This window comes from Chinchilla lanigera, unplaced genomic scaffold (assembly GCF_000276665.1).
Source record: "Chinchilla lanigera isolate Chin_1 unplaced genomic scaffold, ChiLan1.0 scaffold00004, whole genome shotgun sequence".
NCBI lineage: Eukaryota > Metazoa > Chordata > Mammalia > Rodentia > Chinchillidae > Chinchilla > Chinchilla lanigera.
In genome coordinates, this window is record NW_004955405.1 from 36,863,368 (window position 1) to 36,879,600 (window position 16,233).

General features: G+C 48.3%; 1 protein-coding gene across 1 annotated transcript in view; it reads left to right on the forward strand.

Moving 5' to 3' along the window:
- Window positions 1-16,233, forward strand: part of Utp20 (UTP20, small subunit (SSU) processome component, homolog (yeast)) — an 80,166-nt gene that overhangs the window by 33,384 nt on the left and 30,549 nt on the right. Inside the window, exons 23-29 of the mRNA XM_005374546.2 lie at window positions 1,557-1,647; window positions 2,638-2,723; window positions 2,914-3,039; window positions 7,178-7,344; window positions 9,330-9,538; window positions 13,073-13,216; window positions 14,770-14,849. Of these exons, the coding sequence (XP_005374603.1) occupies window positions 1,557-1,647; window positions 2,638-2,723; window positions 2,914-3,039; window positions 7,178-7,344; window positions 9,330-9,538; window positions 13,073-13,216; window positions 14,770-14,849 (903 nt within the window). The remainder of the gene's footprint in view (window positions 1-1,556; window positions 1,648-2,637; window positions 2,724-2,913; window positions 3,040-7,177; window positions 7,345-9,329; window positions 9,539-13,072; window positions 13,217-14,769; window positions 14,850-16,233) is intronic.

Below are 16,233 nucleotides of genomic sequence, written 5' to 3' on the forward strand. Positions count from 1 at the left end.
GGCGGAAATGGTGTGAAAACACAGCCAGGAAAGGGCACGGCGGGGCTGCCACGCACACCACCTCTGCTGTGACCACGCCTTGCCTTGGACCTAACCCTCAGCACTCTCCCACAAAGTCAGACACTACCTCCGAATTCCGTCAGCGATGGGCCAGGGTTGTAGCTCAGTGGTGAGCGCTTGCTGTCATGCGTGAGACCCTGGCTTTGGTCCCTCACACCACAAAAAAGATAGAGATTTAGGCATGTGTGTTAATTAACCTGTCTGCCTGCCCTCCATACCCACACGTAGAGAATGGCAACCAGACGCTGTTACGGAAAGTGTGGGTGCGTGCGCAGTCACACTGTCCGTGCTGTCTCAGTGTGCTGTGTGCATAGCCCAGGTTTGTGATCTCTCGGGAAACAGCCCGCTTGGCAAGTTTTGCAGAGAACATGTGAATTAGCTCCTATTCTCCGGCTCTTTGAGGCCACGTGACAAGTATTAATAGACGTTAGAGCAAGCAACGGTGTCTTCGGTAGAAAACGTGAAAGTTCATTCGTAAATCTGTAGGCTGTTTCTCTCCCTCCTGTCTGATGAGGCCAGGGCCACCAGCTCATCTCTCTGTGTTAACCACAGGGCGTCGAGGTTTTTGCTTTCTTGCACGCCGAAGCGGAGAAGCACGTTGTTCGGCATGCTCGGGAGCAGAGCCGCCGCAGCGTGCACACGTTTCTCACTCACTGTCGTGTCTGCAGGACATCGCAACTTCCCTTTAAGCCCCACACAAAGCCCCAGGCGTTTCCTGCTTGTCAGGGCCGTGGTTTCCCCCAAAGGCGCAGGCACAGCTTGGCTTCTTCCACTCTCCGCTTCTCCCTCCTGACCTGAAACAGGCAAATAAAAGCTCTTGAATCTTAGATGTATTCATTCAGAGCCCCCTCCGGGTCCTGGTACATACATCTCACAGATTATGTGTAGAGAGAAAAGAGTGTTGTGAAGTATTTTAGAGTCCTAGAGAGAGTCTGGATAGGAAGTCGGAGAGGAAATGGATTTGGCTTTCTCCGAGGACCGTTGCAGTGGGTGGTGTCTTTTGCTGTGGACATCCCCATCTTCCTGGTAGCTTGAACCACAGAACGCTGCTCTCCCTCCTTCAAGGTCAAGGAGCCTTGTGATCTAGCATTGGACTGTGGTTGTCTGACGTGGGTGTTTGTGTTATACGCAGGTGGGGGAGAATCTGCCTGCCACTTCCCTGTCTGCTGGACAGAAATAATTAGACAAGAGATGATTGCCAGAGTCCTGTGTGCTCAAATTTGGAATGTAGTTTTAATTGATTTCTTTCTAATTTTGCTTTGAACTATTTGGAGCACATCCTGAAGGATTTTCTGAGGTGGGGAGCCAAGATTTCAGGGAGAGACCTGCCTAAGATTGGGAATTTCTGGAGAATAATTTCCTAAATGTAAATAATTAAAAGTAGTTTGTGGAATTAACAGTGAAACTTAGGCCAGCTGTTTGGAATACTCATCAGGCGAATAAAATTGCAGGTGATACTCTTTAATTCCGTAATACTCTATTTTGTTTTTGTTTAGGCAGTTAATTGCTCATCTGCAAGTTTTCTCTAAATTTTCAAATCCACGGGCTTTATATCTGGAGTCCAAATTATATGAGTTGTATCTTCAGGTAAGTGAAAGAAATTCTTGGCACTACAATTCTGAAATTTTTGCTATCATTTTCTTTGTCAAAGTAACATAGGTTTTCAGTGTTTGATGAGGAGGGCCATGTCTACATTTTAAGCTAGCATTTAAGTCAGTGGACATACTTTTCATTATCTTGAGAAATAATTAGGCAGCATAGTTTATTTGATTTTAAAAGCATATTGTGTGATTACACGTTGACCAACATTGTATTTAAAGTGAAAGAGTAAAGAGTGAGTTATGTTGTAGGGATTAGTGTTCAGAAGAGCGCGGAAGTTACAACAGAGGCAATTGGCTGCTTTTCTTGTTTAGTTACTTCAACCTTAGTGGAGGACTTGGCTTTCAGTATCTGTGACACACACAGAAACTCATCCCGTGGTTGGACAGTTGTCTGTCACAACTACGGTAAATGTCCCTGAGTCCAGAGAAGGTTCCCGGAAAAATATAAATGTCAGAAGCAGAATAAGTATGGAATATCGTACCAGGGGAAACGAAGTTTTCTACTTTCATTAAAAGCTTTTTAGAATGAATGATCGTTTGTGCAGAACCATCTTTGTCCTGCCTGTAATTCAGAGAGACCATGTTGTAAAGCCAGAGCCTTAATTAACATCCATCTTGCCCCACAGTGTTCAGACTCGCTCGTGAGAAGCATCAGAGCCCAGTTTCCTTTGGCATTTTGCCAGTGCTGTCACGTTTTCAGTGCAGAGGTTTCCGCAGTGCATGACTGGCCCCTTTGGTTTACATGCAGAGTCACAGAGAAAACTACATCCAAATTTGACTTCCAGTTTTTTCTTTGCACATATTCTGTTCATCCTCCTTTGACTCCGGGGACCTGTAAGGCTGTTTGTCAGGATTCAGCTCTACCTGGTCTTAATATTTAGATTTTAGGAAGTCTAATTCAGGAAATTAACATGTAAATTTCTATCCTATTGTATATGTCACTTCATTAATTTATTCTGTCAAACACCCTTCCTAGCTGTTGCTGCACCAGGATCAAACAGTGCAGAAAGTAACCTTGGATTGCATAATGACGTACAGACATCCCCATATCCTTCCTTATAGGTGAGTTACGTGGAGCTAAAGAACTGTTATTTCTTTGGATAATTTTCATCTTTTTACATAGTAACCCCTTTTAAAATAATTTCATAAAGGGCTGAGAAATTTCCCTGTGTTGATCATAATGGTATTTCAGTGCAATATTTGAAAACTGGAAGTGTTGATTAGTGATTTGTGCTGTATTTTGCTTTTCAAGGGAAAACCTACAGAGGTTGCTTGATGACAAAACCTTTAAGGAAGAGATAGTGCATTTCAGCATTTCAGAAGAAAATGCTGTCGTGAAAACCGCCCACCGAGCAGAACTGTTTCCTATTCTGATGAGGTATTTTTACTGTTCAGTAACTGTTTTTTTAAGAAAGTTACAAACACAGTTGTAAGTATAATGTTACAACCTTTTTCGGGTTAGCTATAGTGAAAATAATTCCCTCCAATGTCAAGATATCATGTGATATTTGGCAGTTGTACTACTTGGTAAATTATGAATGGTGGAACACAAAGATGATCTATAAATAATGCAAAGATCATAAATGCTGAGCAGAAAAATGAATCATGACTTTTTCTGCTCACTAGCTCTGGAATGATGGGAGTTGGAAAGATAAAGAGCCCCTGCTTGTCAGCCAGCCTAGCAACGTGTAGTTCTGTTTTGGGGACAAGTCTTGTAGGGCATCGGGCTACGTGTCCCATTAACGGCAGGGAGCTGGATCGGGTATGTTGTGCAGTGTACGTGGCTCTGATCCGGGGCTCCTTTTTATCCCATTTTTAGCCAGCATAAAGATGTTTGCTATAATGGACATAAAAATATTTGAATAAATACATGAGTGATATATAAATTACTACTATTGGTGAGCATGAAACCGTAGAAATGGAATACAGAAATTAGTTTATCCAAACCCTGAAAAGCAACCGCTGTTGACTTGTTAATCTGTCAGGCAATTTTAAAATGTAAACGTTCGTGATACCAATATATTTTAACTCCCTAAAAGTAGACCTCAAGTGGTTGCATGAAGCCCAGAGTAAACACCAGCTACCAAAAACCACTTGACTATCGGAAAGATAACCGCAATCATAGTGCGTAAAATATTTTATAACATTTTTCACCAAAATACAAGGACTGGTCAAAAAACACAATGTAGTACATATCTAAGTAAAAAGATACGTTGCCATTAATCCTCCCTTAAAAACTCCCCGCTGCTTTGAACAGACTTATCCCATTGTCCTTGCCACTTTCCGAAGCAATTCTGAAAGTTCTCCATCATAAGGGTCTTTACAAGATGTGATCAAAAATACGGTGAATGCCACTGCCATGTGCCATTGAGCAGAAAGGCTTTGGAAAAGCAGCGTGTGTGCTTCCTCGCTTCTTATCCGGGTCTGGCACTGTGCAACTTCCAGCTCTTCCTTCAAGTCGAAGCGACTTTGGGAGTCATTTGAATTGCATCAGGACGTCGAGGGCGCCGTGGCAGCGCAGCTGGAGACACGCTTCCAGAAAAGGTGGCAAGAGCAGTAGGCCCAGCGTGCTCACACTGAGAGGATCACTGGCAACGTGTCTTTCACACATTCTCTGTATTTTTTGACCATACCTCATATATTGCAAGAATTTTTAGATCATGAAGTGTTTCAAAATCTGATCATTCCTTATGTAGGCACACAATAATTCACTTCACCAAGTCCCCTCTGCTGAGCATTTTGCTTGTCTCTCGTTTCTGCTAATTTTGTTGTTTGCAAAATAGATGTTACATTGATTACTGTGAATCTTTGATCAATTTATTAGAATAGCTTTTTTTAATTTGTAGGTATATGTTTATTATTATTGGTTCTTCATTTTTCTTCATGACTTACTAAAAATAAGTTATTTTTTAAAAGTTAGCCAGGGATGTAGCTCAACAGCACAGTGCCTGCCTGGCAAGCACAAGGCCCTGAGTTCAATTCCTGGTACAAAAAAGTTAAATTTAAGTAAGCATGGTGGCATGCCTGTAATCCCAGCACTCTGGAGGCCGAAGCAGGAGGATTACTGCCACTTTGAGGCCAGCCTAGGTTATATAGCCAATTCAAGGCCAGCCTGGACTACATAGTGAGAAGCCCCCCGCCAAAATTAAATTTATCCAGGCATAGTGGCACAAGTTTACAGTCCCAGCTATTTTGGAGGCTAAGTCAGGAGGACTATAAGTTCTAGCTCAATCTAGGCAGTTTAATGTGAACCTGTCTCAAAAAAATTAAAAAGGGCTCAGGATGTGACTGAGTGGTAGAGCACTTGCTAGAACATGGGAGGCCCTAGGTTCCATCCCCAGTACCACAAAAAAAATAAATAAGTAAAGCTTAGAATTGATACATAAAGGGGCTGGGGATTTAGCTCAGCGGCACAGCACCTGCCTGGCAAGCATGAGGTTGCGAGTTCGATTCCTGGTACCAGAAAAAAAAAAAAAAAGAATTGATACATAAAGTCATAATTCTTAATGGGAAAGTTCACTGCTTTAAGTTTTTGGTATATAATTACCATCCAAAACTAGGTTTTTTATTCTAAATGTTTCCTTGTTTGACCTGACTGGTGATGATGTCTTTAAAATAGATACCTAGGAGGGAGAAATAGGTGTTTTGCAGCCTCTGCTGCCAGCCACCCACGGATGAGAGGAAGCCGAGCCTCCTCTGCCCGCTTCCCTGTCCTGCGGGTGCTGGGGTCTTGTCTGTCGCCGCTGCGGAGTGCTTCCTAGTGTGGTGGTGAAGAGTGGTGCGCGCTGCGTAGCCTTACATGTTTTAGGTGGCTGCGTCATCAGAGGGGCCTTCTACCTCTTTGTATAAAAAGCGTGTCTTGCCTATCCACTTGCTGGGCCTTTCCCACTCAGTTTTCCTTACAGTGATTATCGTCCAAGGCAGTCTTTTCCCGTCTCTCCTTTGCTCCGCCGGCCGTGAACGGTGGCCCTTGATACGCACTGGTCGGTGCAGTTCTGGTTCTCTCACGCTGTGAAACCACTCGTGCTGCTTACTGACCTCCCCGCTGCCGCGCAGCCTCCAAGGTGACTGGCGCGGCGAGTCCCTGTCCCGGCCTGGCTCCGCAGACCCGCCCCGAGGCGCAGCTCTCACACGTGTTCCTTGGTGGGCAGGTTTCTGAGGCCCCTGAGGCGTCTTCTCTGCTCTGTGGCGTTTCTTCTGGCCAGGCAGAAGCAGGGGTGGGTACGCTGCGTGCCTCGGAACGGTGGCACCGGGCGCCGTGGCCTCCCTTCACTGACACATCGTTGGGGTTAAAATCGCTCTAACCTCAGACCCGCCGAGGAGCACACCGTCAGAGCTGCACCTCGGAGCAAGGCTGCGGACACAGGGCCAGGATGGGGACTCCCTGCCCAGGGTCTTTGTATGGGGCTTCATTCGTAGTCCTCCCAATGTTTTGAGAGAGGGTCTAGCTAAGTTGCCTGGCCTGGGCTTGAACTAGTGAGCCTCCTGCCTCAGCCTTCCAGAGTGGTGGGATTACAGGTGTGCACCACCACACACTGTTGTTTTAATTTCTAATACGCTATCAATAGGTAAAGCTCACATATATAAAAGTTCTTTGGCAGCCTCACTAATAATGTAAAGGGGTCCTGCAGATCAAAAAGTTTGAAAACCACTGTCTTTAGATTTTGAATGTTCAGTCAGCACTTTGATGTTAAGGAAGTAACTTGCTATTGTTAGGTTATTCCAGATTTTACCAGGAATGGAATGTGAATTAAAACAGCCTGTGCAGTAATGAGAATGAAGCGTATTGAGCGTGAATGAATTGGCCATGCTGACTTTTCCCTGTGAGCCCTTGACGTGTATGGGTCTAGTAGAGCTCTGAACGCTGGCTTTCCTGAGTAATCCTTTTTTGCTTTTAATGCAGCACTGTTGTTTTAATTTTTATAAGCAAAACTAGTACATAGTTTTATAGATTTTGTTCTTTAACCCATCTCAGCATTAACTGTTCCATCTTCATTAAAAAAAAAAAAAAAAAAAACTGTAACGTGGTTTACGTTTTCCCTTGAAAGTGTAACGACTCCGCTATAAAACTGTGTGCTGTGTGCTCTCCAGCGGTCGCTGGTCTGCTGAGGGTTTTTCCCAAGTCCCTTCCGCCTGTCTGCCCCCTCAGCTCTTGGCTTCACGGTAGCTTCCTTATTTGCTCCGAGTTGTATTATTTTATTTCACTTCCTTTTAGTTTCTGTCTTCTCGTTTTCATTTCCTGGGTTAGGTTACCTTTGACTTGCTATTTTATTGCTCTTTTCCCCACACAAAGAACTTTCTGGCCTTTGTCTACTTTCTTCCTGCTTCCTTTTAGGCACGTTTCACGGTTGTGTAAGTAGCTGTGTTACCTCGTATCTGTCTGTCTTTCCTTGCTTTACAGCATGTCCATGTGTAGGGCTCGTGAGTTCCCTGACAGCGTTTGAGGGACGCAGAACGACTAGTGCTGTGCTTCCGGGCTCGGGAGCAGACACTCACGGCAGTGTTCTTGCTTTCAGAATTCTGTACGGGCGAATGAAGAATAAGACTGGGAGTAAAACCCAGGGCAAGGCCGCCTCGGGCACCCGCACGGCCACGGTCCTGCGCTTCCTGGCGGGCTCCGAGCCGGAGGAGATCCAGGTCTTCCTGGACCTGCTGTCGGAGCCTGTGAAGCACTTCAAGAACGGTAACCGCCAACGCGTCGCACGGGTCCCCTCTGTCCCGGGTTAGCAGTCTGTCCTCCCCGCCTCCGTGACTGTCTCTGGCTGAAGTGCGGCTTACGTGACCTTGCAGTTGACCCCAAGGGTGCCTGGCCTGTGTCACTTAGGAAATGCGCACCTCTTCCGTCGTGCATTTGGGCTATGCGAGAAACAGACCGCGTTATCTAAATACAAAGCGTGGTCTCTTCTGAGAAACTGAATCCGAGCTGCCAGCAGGATCGGTCTGGGTTGCGCTGGCATCTCTTCGCTCGCTGAGCCGCTCCCCTTTCCGTGCATCCCGCACTCGGTGTTGAGGTGGCAACAGAAAAGTGAGTGCTCGCAGCCTCGGTGCTCGGCCGCCTGCGGAGAGCGGGCCCTGCATGTGCCGCGAGCCGGCGCTCTGCGTGTGGTCTCCGTGACCGGGGGCACTGGCTGACACTGGCTGAGTGCTCGATCCCCACCAGACGTTATAGTAGGCCCCTGTGCAGACAGCTCGGCGAGCGTCACACAGCCACATGGGCTGTCACTACTTGATTGTCCCTACTTTACAAATGAGGAAGCCGGGATATAGCTCAACAGCACAAGCGCCTGCCTGTCAAGTGCAAGGCCCTGAGTTCGATTCCCAGTACCCAAAAAAAAGTACAAATGAGGAAACTGAAGCTTACAATGGAAGTTGGTAGAGTTGGGATTCAAACCTAGTCCTTTCTGACTGTAAAAACCTTTGCTGTGAGCCAAGCATGGCAGGCACATGCCTGTAATCCTAGCACTCTGGGAGGCTGAGGCAGGAGGATTACAAATGCAAGCCCAGCTTGAGCAACCTAGCAACTTAGTGAGACCCTGTCTAAAGAAAAATTACAGTGTGGGCTGGGACGTAGCTCGGGTGCTCATAGGTTCTGTACTTCTATGATGATAGGCCCACCAGGCGCACAGGTTTGCATCTGTGTCATGCTGAAGGGGGTTGGCTCTGATGGATGCGAATGCCTTTTGTTTAGCGTATAACTTCCATTCTAGGAGGGTAGATACAAGAGATCCATTCATAGATGCGCCAGTTAGGTGTATGGATTAGGAAGCTCATGCTCTTGTCACAGGTGGTTTATGTGAACCTTTTAAAGCCAGGTATGGTGGGGAATGTCTGTGGTCCCAGCTACCAGGAGACAGGCAGGAGGATCGCTTGAGCTCATGAATTTGAAACTATCCTGAACAACATAATGAGACCCTATCTTAAAGAAGAGTGATTAAAAAAAAATTAAAACTAGGTATGGTGGCACATTCATATAATACTTGCACTCTGAGAGGATAAGGCAGGAGGATCACAAGTTTCAGCCCAGCCTGGGAATCTTATCTGTCTCAAAATAAGTGATAGAAAAAGGACCAGGGATGTAGCTGAGAGGCAAAAGCCCTAGGTTCAATCCCAGGTCCTGCAGAAAACAAGCAGAACAACAACAACAAGTTAAGCTGCAACAGTTCAGATCTTTTCCAGTAGATTCTGATACCAGTATTGTGGAAGGTTGTTTTGTTTTGTTTTGTTTTTTCCATAAGGGACCTGTTTTATCTAGTAATCAGGGAGCACCAGAGAGTTGGTTCTCAACCTTCAGGGAATCTGTCACATGGCAGGCGTTTTCTGAGAATCTTCTGCACTCGGCATAGCCCTGTGAATGAGCTGCCCGAGGGCGTAACGCTGCCAGAGCTCAGTCTTTCGTGGCTGTTAAAATAAAATTGAAGAATGGGGCCGGGAGACCCGAGCCTGTGACAGGCTTCTTACCCTCCGCCCTCAGTTTCCTTGTCTGCAGTGGTGCGGAAATCTGCCGTCCCAGCTCCGAGTGTTTAGCGCGCGTCCGAAGGAGATGCGCCCTGAGAACGGTGCACGGTCATCTCAAGCCGGCGTCCACGGCCGCACGCCGTGCCCGGCCAGGGGTGTCTGCGGGAAGGCATGCCTGACGCCTCACTCTGCCCCTCTGCCTTCTGCTCGCAGGAGAGTGCCATGCCGCCGTCCTGCAAGCTGTCAAAGACCTGGATCTGTCCGGAGTTCTCCCCTTGGGTCGTCAGCACGGCATCCTGAACAGCCTGGAGATGGTGCTGAGGAACGTCAGCCATCTCATCCACGCGTACCTGCCCAAGATCCTGCAGATACTGCTGTGCGTGACGGCCACCGCCTCGCATGTCCTCGGCCAGCGAGAGAAGGTAGGCATCCTGCCGCGCTCTTCTGGCTGAGTCAGCTCCCCTGGGAGGTGCAGGCGGCCCGAGCTACTAGCACCCCTCTGGGAGAAGTCTCCTCGTGTAGCCCTCTGGAGGTGTCTGGGTAGAGCAGTCTTCCGTCCGACAGGAATCTTCATCCTTCTACTTAGGTATAACTAGGAAATGCAAACTGTGTTAAACATGTAAGTACCACAAGCTAACCGACGGCGCCACTGGTGCTCCTTAGGTGTATATTTTAAAAGCAGATGAAGTGTATGTGTACACGTAGTCACGGCGTACTGTAACCATACACCAGTGAAACTCTGAATATGCAGGAGGTGAGACTGGGGAGTGGGTTAGTTGGTACGGCCCTCAGAAGCCCAGCGTGAGGGCTCCTGGAGCTGTAGGCCGTCTCCTACCTCCCTCGAACGTTGGGACGAGAGGGAGCACTCACCGCGCCCCTGCTGAGACAGCGCGGGAGCGCCACACAGGAAATCGCCGTCTGTCCTCGCTGCCGTGTTTCCGAGCCAGGCCGTCGGGGCAGCGCGAGGAGGTGCTCCCGTCCTCTGCGGCTGTGCCCGCTCAAGGCACATGTGTTTCTCTGTGTTAAACGAGCACTTACGGCCATAGAAAGAATTACTCCGTGAGTTTTAGTTTATTTACCAACATGTTCAGGTGTCTGACAGGTTTCACGCAGCCTGTGTAAGTACTCTTCGGAGTGTAGGGACCTAGGCCGCACCTCATGTCCTCGGGCCTGGGGGCTTCTTGGAGAAATGGGGCCTGATGTAAAGACCCAGACTCAGATTCCGGCTGGCGACCCTCCACTTGTGACCCGGCCGCAGTTTCCCTGTGGTAGCGCTTGTCTGGTTGGCTGTGTGGGTAAGCCCGATGACATGGCTCGGTCACACAGAGCAGGTCTCGGGCTGCTCCTGGGGGCTGTGCGTGCACGTGAAGTGGCTGGCCAGAGTCCCCGAGGCGGGCAGTCGCACAGGTCTGAGCGGAGACAGGCGGGAGCAGCTGGAGCTCGGAGAGCGGGAAGCGCGGGCGGGGCGCGGAGGGCAGGCTGCGTGGGGCCGGGAGGCTGCGGCAGGAGCGCAGGAGGCGTCCCCGTCCGAGCGTGATGGCAGGTGGTGCTCCTGAGCTGCCGACTTGGCCTCTTGAATAGCCTGTGATTGCTGGTGCCCGGGTCCTCCGCCGTGCTCGGCGGTGTTGGCGCAGGCCTCTCGTCCCAGGCCACGGGTGCGGGGGTGGCCTGATGATGGGCTCGGGCGGGCACAGTGCTGTTCATTCTTCAAATACCCCTGCTAGTTTGGTCTTCCTCAAACGCCACTCCACCGCCAGTGAAAGTACCACGCTTGGAATCGGAGCAGAGCGTGTGTCCGCCGTGACCTCTGTAACGTGCATGGTGAGTGAGTGGCCGGTGCTGGCAGTGTAGGAGGTGGCCCCTCAGGCCTGCTCGGCAGGCGACCCCAGGCAGCCCTGTCCCCGCTCACTGGAGTTGGCAGTGCGCCGTTTGAGGGTCAGACACACCTGTGCACCAGAATCTCCCATTTTCCCCAGTAACTTCCCTGTTGGTTTCATTCGTGGTATCTGGACCGTAGACCAGAGAGTCACTGGATGAGAGCATTTCTGTTGTCTTCCTGAATTTCAGGTGTTTTAGATTTTGTGTAAATAAGGTCGTATGTAAATTAAGTTTCAAAGCGGGGTATGGTGGTGCATACCTGTGATCCTAGCTACTCAGGAGGCTGAGGCAGGAGGATCACAAGTGTGAGGCCAGCCCGGGCAGCTCAGCAACCCAGTGAGACCCTGCTCAAGAACAACAGGTAATGAAAGGCGCTGGCCTGGCGCTCAGGGGTGGGGCAACACCAGGCCTGGTCCCAAGCGCCGCTGCCAGGTGGGTACGTGGGTGGGTGGGCAGATACGTAGCTGTCTAGTGCCCGAGGCATATAATCCGGTGGGAAAGCAGGAGTTACATCCTAATGGGTTGGGGTTTCACGTTTTGTGTTTGCTAGAAATCTCTGAGGCCTTTGTCTCCTTGTGGCCTAAACCTTTCCATTCTCCAATATCCAGTGAAAATTCTTCTTTTCCATAAAGTTTACCCTTCCCAAATGTATTGAATTCCTCACCTATTGAAAATCTTTGGTCTGTTCTCTCTTTATCTTTTTTTTTTTTGATCTTTTTGAGACTCTCCCTATGCAATTTAGGCTGGCCTCAGACTTGCAGCATTCCTCCTGCCTCAGCCTCCTGAGCACTGGGATTACAGGCATGCACCACCACGCCTGGCCAATTTTTGGCATTTTCTTTCTCTTACATAATTTAGTAAATTTGCACTCAGTGAGATTTTTAAGTTGAGGCCAGGACTAGGGCTGTCCCAGCGTGGGTGGAGATGCAGCTAATTGCTCTACCTGGAGACTGCACTGTAGTTGCATGTTTGTGTTTTTTATGTCTTAGACGGAAGAGTCTGTAGAAGTAGCAGCGTAGATTAATAAAAAATATTTGCTAATGATTCAGACCCATCCCAGCTTCTGTGCCGCTAAACAAGCAAGTCTTGTCTTTCACTTACTAAGTTGCATTTGATGTGAGCTGTGTGGAGATCTTCCCGACCTCATTTCATCTAGTTTCTTACAGCCAGAGTATCCTCTCCCCTCTTTTTTTATTTTTATTTTTTTGTTTGTTTTTGTTTTGGGGGTGCTAGGGATAGAACTCAGGGCCTCACACAGGCTAAACAAGCACTCTAGTGCTGAGCTAAGCCCCAGTCCTTTGTTACATTTTGAGGCAGGGCAGGGTCTTGTGAAGTTGTTCGTGTTGGCCTCGAACTTGGCATCCTCTTGCATCGGCCTCCTGAGTAGCTCGGGTTATAGGCATGTACTACCATGCCCAGCTGCCTGGAATGATTTTAACAAGAATAATTTTTAAATCCTAGCTTTAAGAAAGGTAAAACAATAATCCAAGTATGGAAACATAAGAAAAATCACTTTGACTTGAAGTGAAAGTTTATTTTTTCCCTAAGTAAGGCATTGTGATGGCAAAAGGTAGCTTTGTTTAGAGTGTTCTGTTCATTTGGAGAAGCTCGGGCGAGAGTGTTCTCTCCTGAGGACAGCTGGAGTTGTTTCCTGGGCAGAGTGACATGGAGCACACCTCACCACTTCAGTTGTTTCTCCGCTTTCCTTATTCAGTGAGAACAGTGATATGACTTGCTAAGTTGATCTTCCCAGGTGAACCAGGGTCCGTCGTTTAATTGCAGAGTTCCCAGTTTGGCTGAGCACCTCTCTGAGGAGTCAGGAGCAGAAGGGAGTGGTGTGTGTGTACATGTGTGCATGCATGTGTGTGTGTGTGTACATGTGTGCATGCATGTGTGTGTGCGTACATGTGTGCGTGCATGTGTATGTGTGCGTGTATGTGTGCGTGCATGTGTATGTGTGTGTACATGTGTGCGTGCATGTGTACGTGTGTGTACATGTGTGCGTGCATGTGTATGTGTGTGTGCATGTGTATGTGTGCACACATTTTCTTCTTTAATAGCGGATCCTTGTGTTGCAGATACAGCTGCGGTTTATTAACCCCCTGAAAAATTTACGGCGTCTTGGAATCAAAATGGTCACGGATATCTTTCTGGACTGGGAATCCTACCCGTTCGGAACAGAGGAAATCGACGCTGTGTTTCACGGTGCAGTTTGGCCCCAGGTAACCCTTGGCTTCTGCGCTCTGCCTGGACGCATTCTGCTTCTTCCTTATTAATTCACAGCGTAATCTACAGCCCAGCCGCGAAGGCTTGAAGGCCCGTCCTGCTGTTTTCTCTGAACACCACGCCTCTCTTTATTCTGCAGTCTTTTGTTTGTGTGTACGTGCCCCTGGGGATTGAACCTAGTGCCCTCTCGCTGAGTTACATCCACACTGCATTCTTTTCTAAAGCCGATTTTTTTGGTATGTTTTAGGTATGCGTAATGACCACATTCGCTGTAGAGACTTTGTACCCATACGCGATGTAACATGATCTTTATTTTCCATTCCCTCACTCCCTTCAGCCCCCGCTCCCCGTTTATAAAAACTTTTTCATTTGTTTCTTTTCCATTTTTTTTTTACTTTTCCCTGCTTTCCTTTCCCCCTCGAGCCTCCCTGTTCCTCTCCCCATCTGAACATTTTCTTCCATTTCACAGTACCAGTGTACATTCTGGTCCTGATTTACACTTTCAGTTCTCACTCCAGAGAAACAGTGCCGTATTTACACACGTGTGTCCCATTTATTTCACTTAAAAGTGTGGTCTCAAGGTGCATCCATTTACCTAGACGTGTCTCAGGGTTATCCTTTATGGCACAGCAGTACTCCATTATATTAAAAAAAAAACCCACATATTCTTTATCCCTTCACCAGCCGATGTGCATTTGGGCTGTTGCTGAGAGTTGGCTATCACAGACTGTGCTGCTATAAGCATGGGCCACACCTCATTTTTTATCTTGATACAGTCTCACTAAGTTGTCCATGCTATGCTCGGACTTGTGAGCCTCCTGTCTCAGCCTCCCAGTGTATTGGGATTACAGGCATGACCACCACACTTAGCCCATTTCTGGAAGTTCTTAGAGCACTGTTCTCCTCTAGCACCAGATCTAAAGATCGTATGTTGTTTCCTAACTACCATGCCATTCATACTTAAGGCGGACATGAATCATCGCATCTCTGGGGCAAGTGTGACAGTTCTCACCGTGTCCCACACAGCCAGTTCGAGGGAACGTGCAGGTGTCTTCTCACTCGGTGTGTTTGATTTCTCGGTGGCAGCCGCCCTCTGATGTGGGGACAGTCAGAGCCGAGACTGCTGCAGGAGAGACTCCATGGCTCGGTCATCTCTGACTGCTCAGGACTGAAAAACCAGCACAGGCCTCTCCCTTCCAGGCACCGGCTCTGCCGTTTTTCTGTGTATCCCTTAATCTTTTCCTCCGTCTGTCCCTTACATGTTCGTCTCTGTCCCTTGGCTATTTTATCTTCTGGCTTGGCTTCTGTATGTGTTCTTTTTGTTGCCTGTTTTTGTTTTATTCTTTGAGACAGGGTCTTGCTATGTAGTGCAGGCTGGCCTCAAACTCACTGTGTAGCCCAGGCTGGCCTTGAACTCATAGCGATCCTCCTGCCTCAGCCTCCTGAGTGTTGGGATTACAGGTGTGTGCCAGTAAGCTGAGTATGTTGCTTGCTTTTGTCTTTCCTATAACTGTTTTCATCTGGTGTTCTGTTTTATTTTGCCTCTTAGATCTGCCGGCTTGGATCTGAGACTCAGTATTCACCTACTCCTCTGCTGAAGCTCATTAGTGTCTGGAGCAGAAATTCGAGGTAAAACTGCAGCCCCCAGACTTGGAAGTGGGACAGTTGGCTATCGTAACCTTCTGCAATTGCGCACGCTGCGTTTCCCAGGCCCAGCGGGTGCTTTTAGTTTGGCGCTGACTCTCTTCGTGTATTTTCTTGGCCTAAGCTCGCTCTGCAGAGCTAGTTTCTCTCCCACTCTTCATTTTTGCTTTCTTGAATAAATTTAGCCACTGCTAAAAAATAGTAATACTAATAATAAAGTGGGACAATATTTTAAGCTAATCCAGCCAAGACAGTCTGGGGAGCTAATAGCATAACACTGGTCTTTCCAGGTAGTGACTTCCTTTGGGTGCAGTTAGAGGTGAGGTAGCTGGGTAAAAGCATAGAAAGATCTCAAAATATGTAACTTTAAGAAAAATACAAGGTGCTAAATAATATGTATAATGTGGCCCAGGAAAAATGTGTTTAGGCATGTGCACATTTATATATAAATATGAAATAAGATAGGAAATATTTAGAGCCACAGGAGAAACTTTTTTTGAAAAATGACACCCCGCCGGGCGTGGCGGTGCAAATCTGTCATCTGAGCACTTGGGAGGCTGAGGCGGGAGGATCACCATGAGTTTGGGGGCAGCCCGGAATGCATCATAAGTTTAAGGCCAGTCTGGACTACATAGTGAGACCTTGTGTCCAAAACCCAACAGCCCTAATACCTGGATTGTACTCTGGGTCCTGTGTGTACGTGGTGTGGCGTTCACGTCAGGGTGAGCATATGCCCTGCTCACTTCCTGACCGTTTCTTCGTGGTGAGAACGTTCAGTGCCCTTCCTGCCGGTCCCTTCGCAGCACGTGGCAGCATCAGCAAATCCTCCTCTCTGCCCGTGGCTCAGTGCCACGCCCCGCCTTGCCGCCCTCGCCCGCCTGCCCGCCTGGCTCTGGTGGCCGCTGGGGGGAGGGCAGGAGCCCTGTAGCGTGTCCCTGGCCTGTGGGGTTTGGGTGCCACAGAGCAGGGAAGGGCGCTGTCGTGAGCAGCTGCTGACGTGTCTGACCGTGAATGATAAAAGAAAAAGGTGAGACAACAGTTGCAGCTCAGCGTTAACTACGCTCGTGGACGTATGGAATCACTGAGTGCATTTTTGCTGGTTTTACGGTCCAGTTGAAATGTGGACGCTGCCAGTACCGGCGTTGATGGGCGCTCTTCTGCCGCAGTCATCACTTCAGGCCTAGCGAGGGACAAGTGCGCAGCGCACCAGACAATCACAGCACCGTGTAGACGGCACCATTGCGCCCTCGCTTAAGAGCGAGCTCGTTTATAATTGGCGTCTATTACGTCTTCCCCCAGTTCCTCCTTAGGTGTATTTATTTACATGTCATGGTTAGACACAGTTTTGATATTGATTCAGTGATGTCAG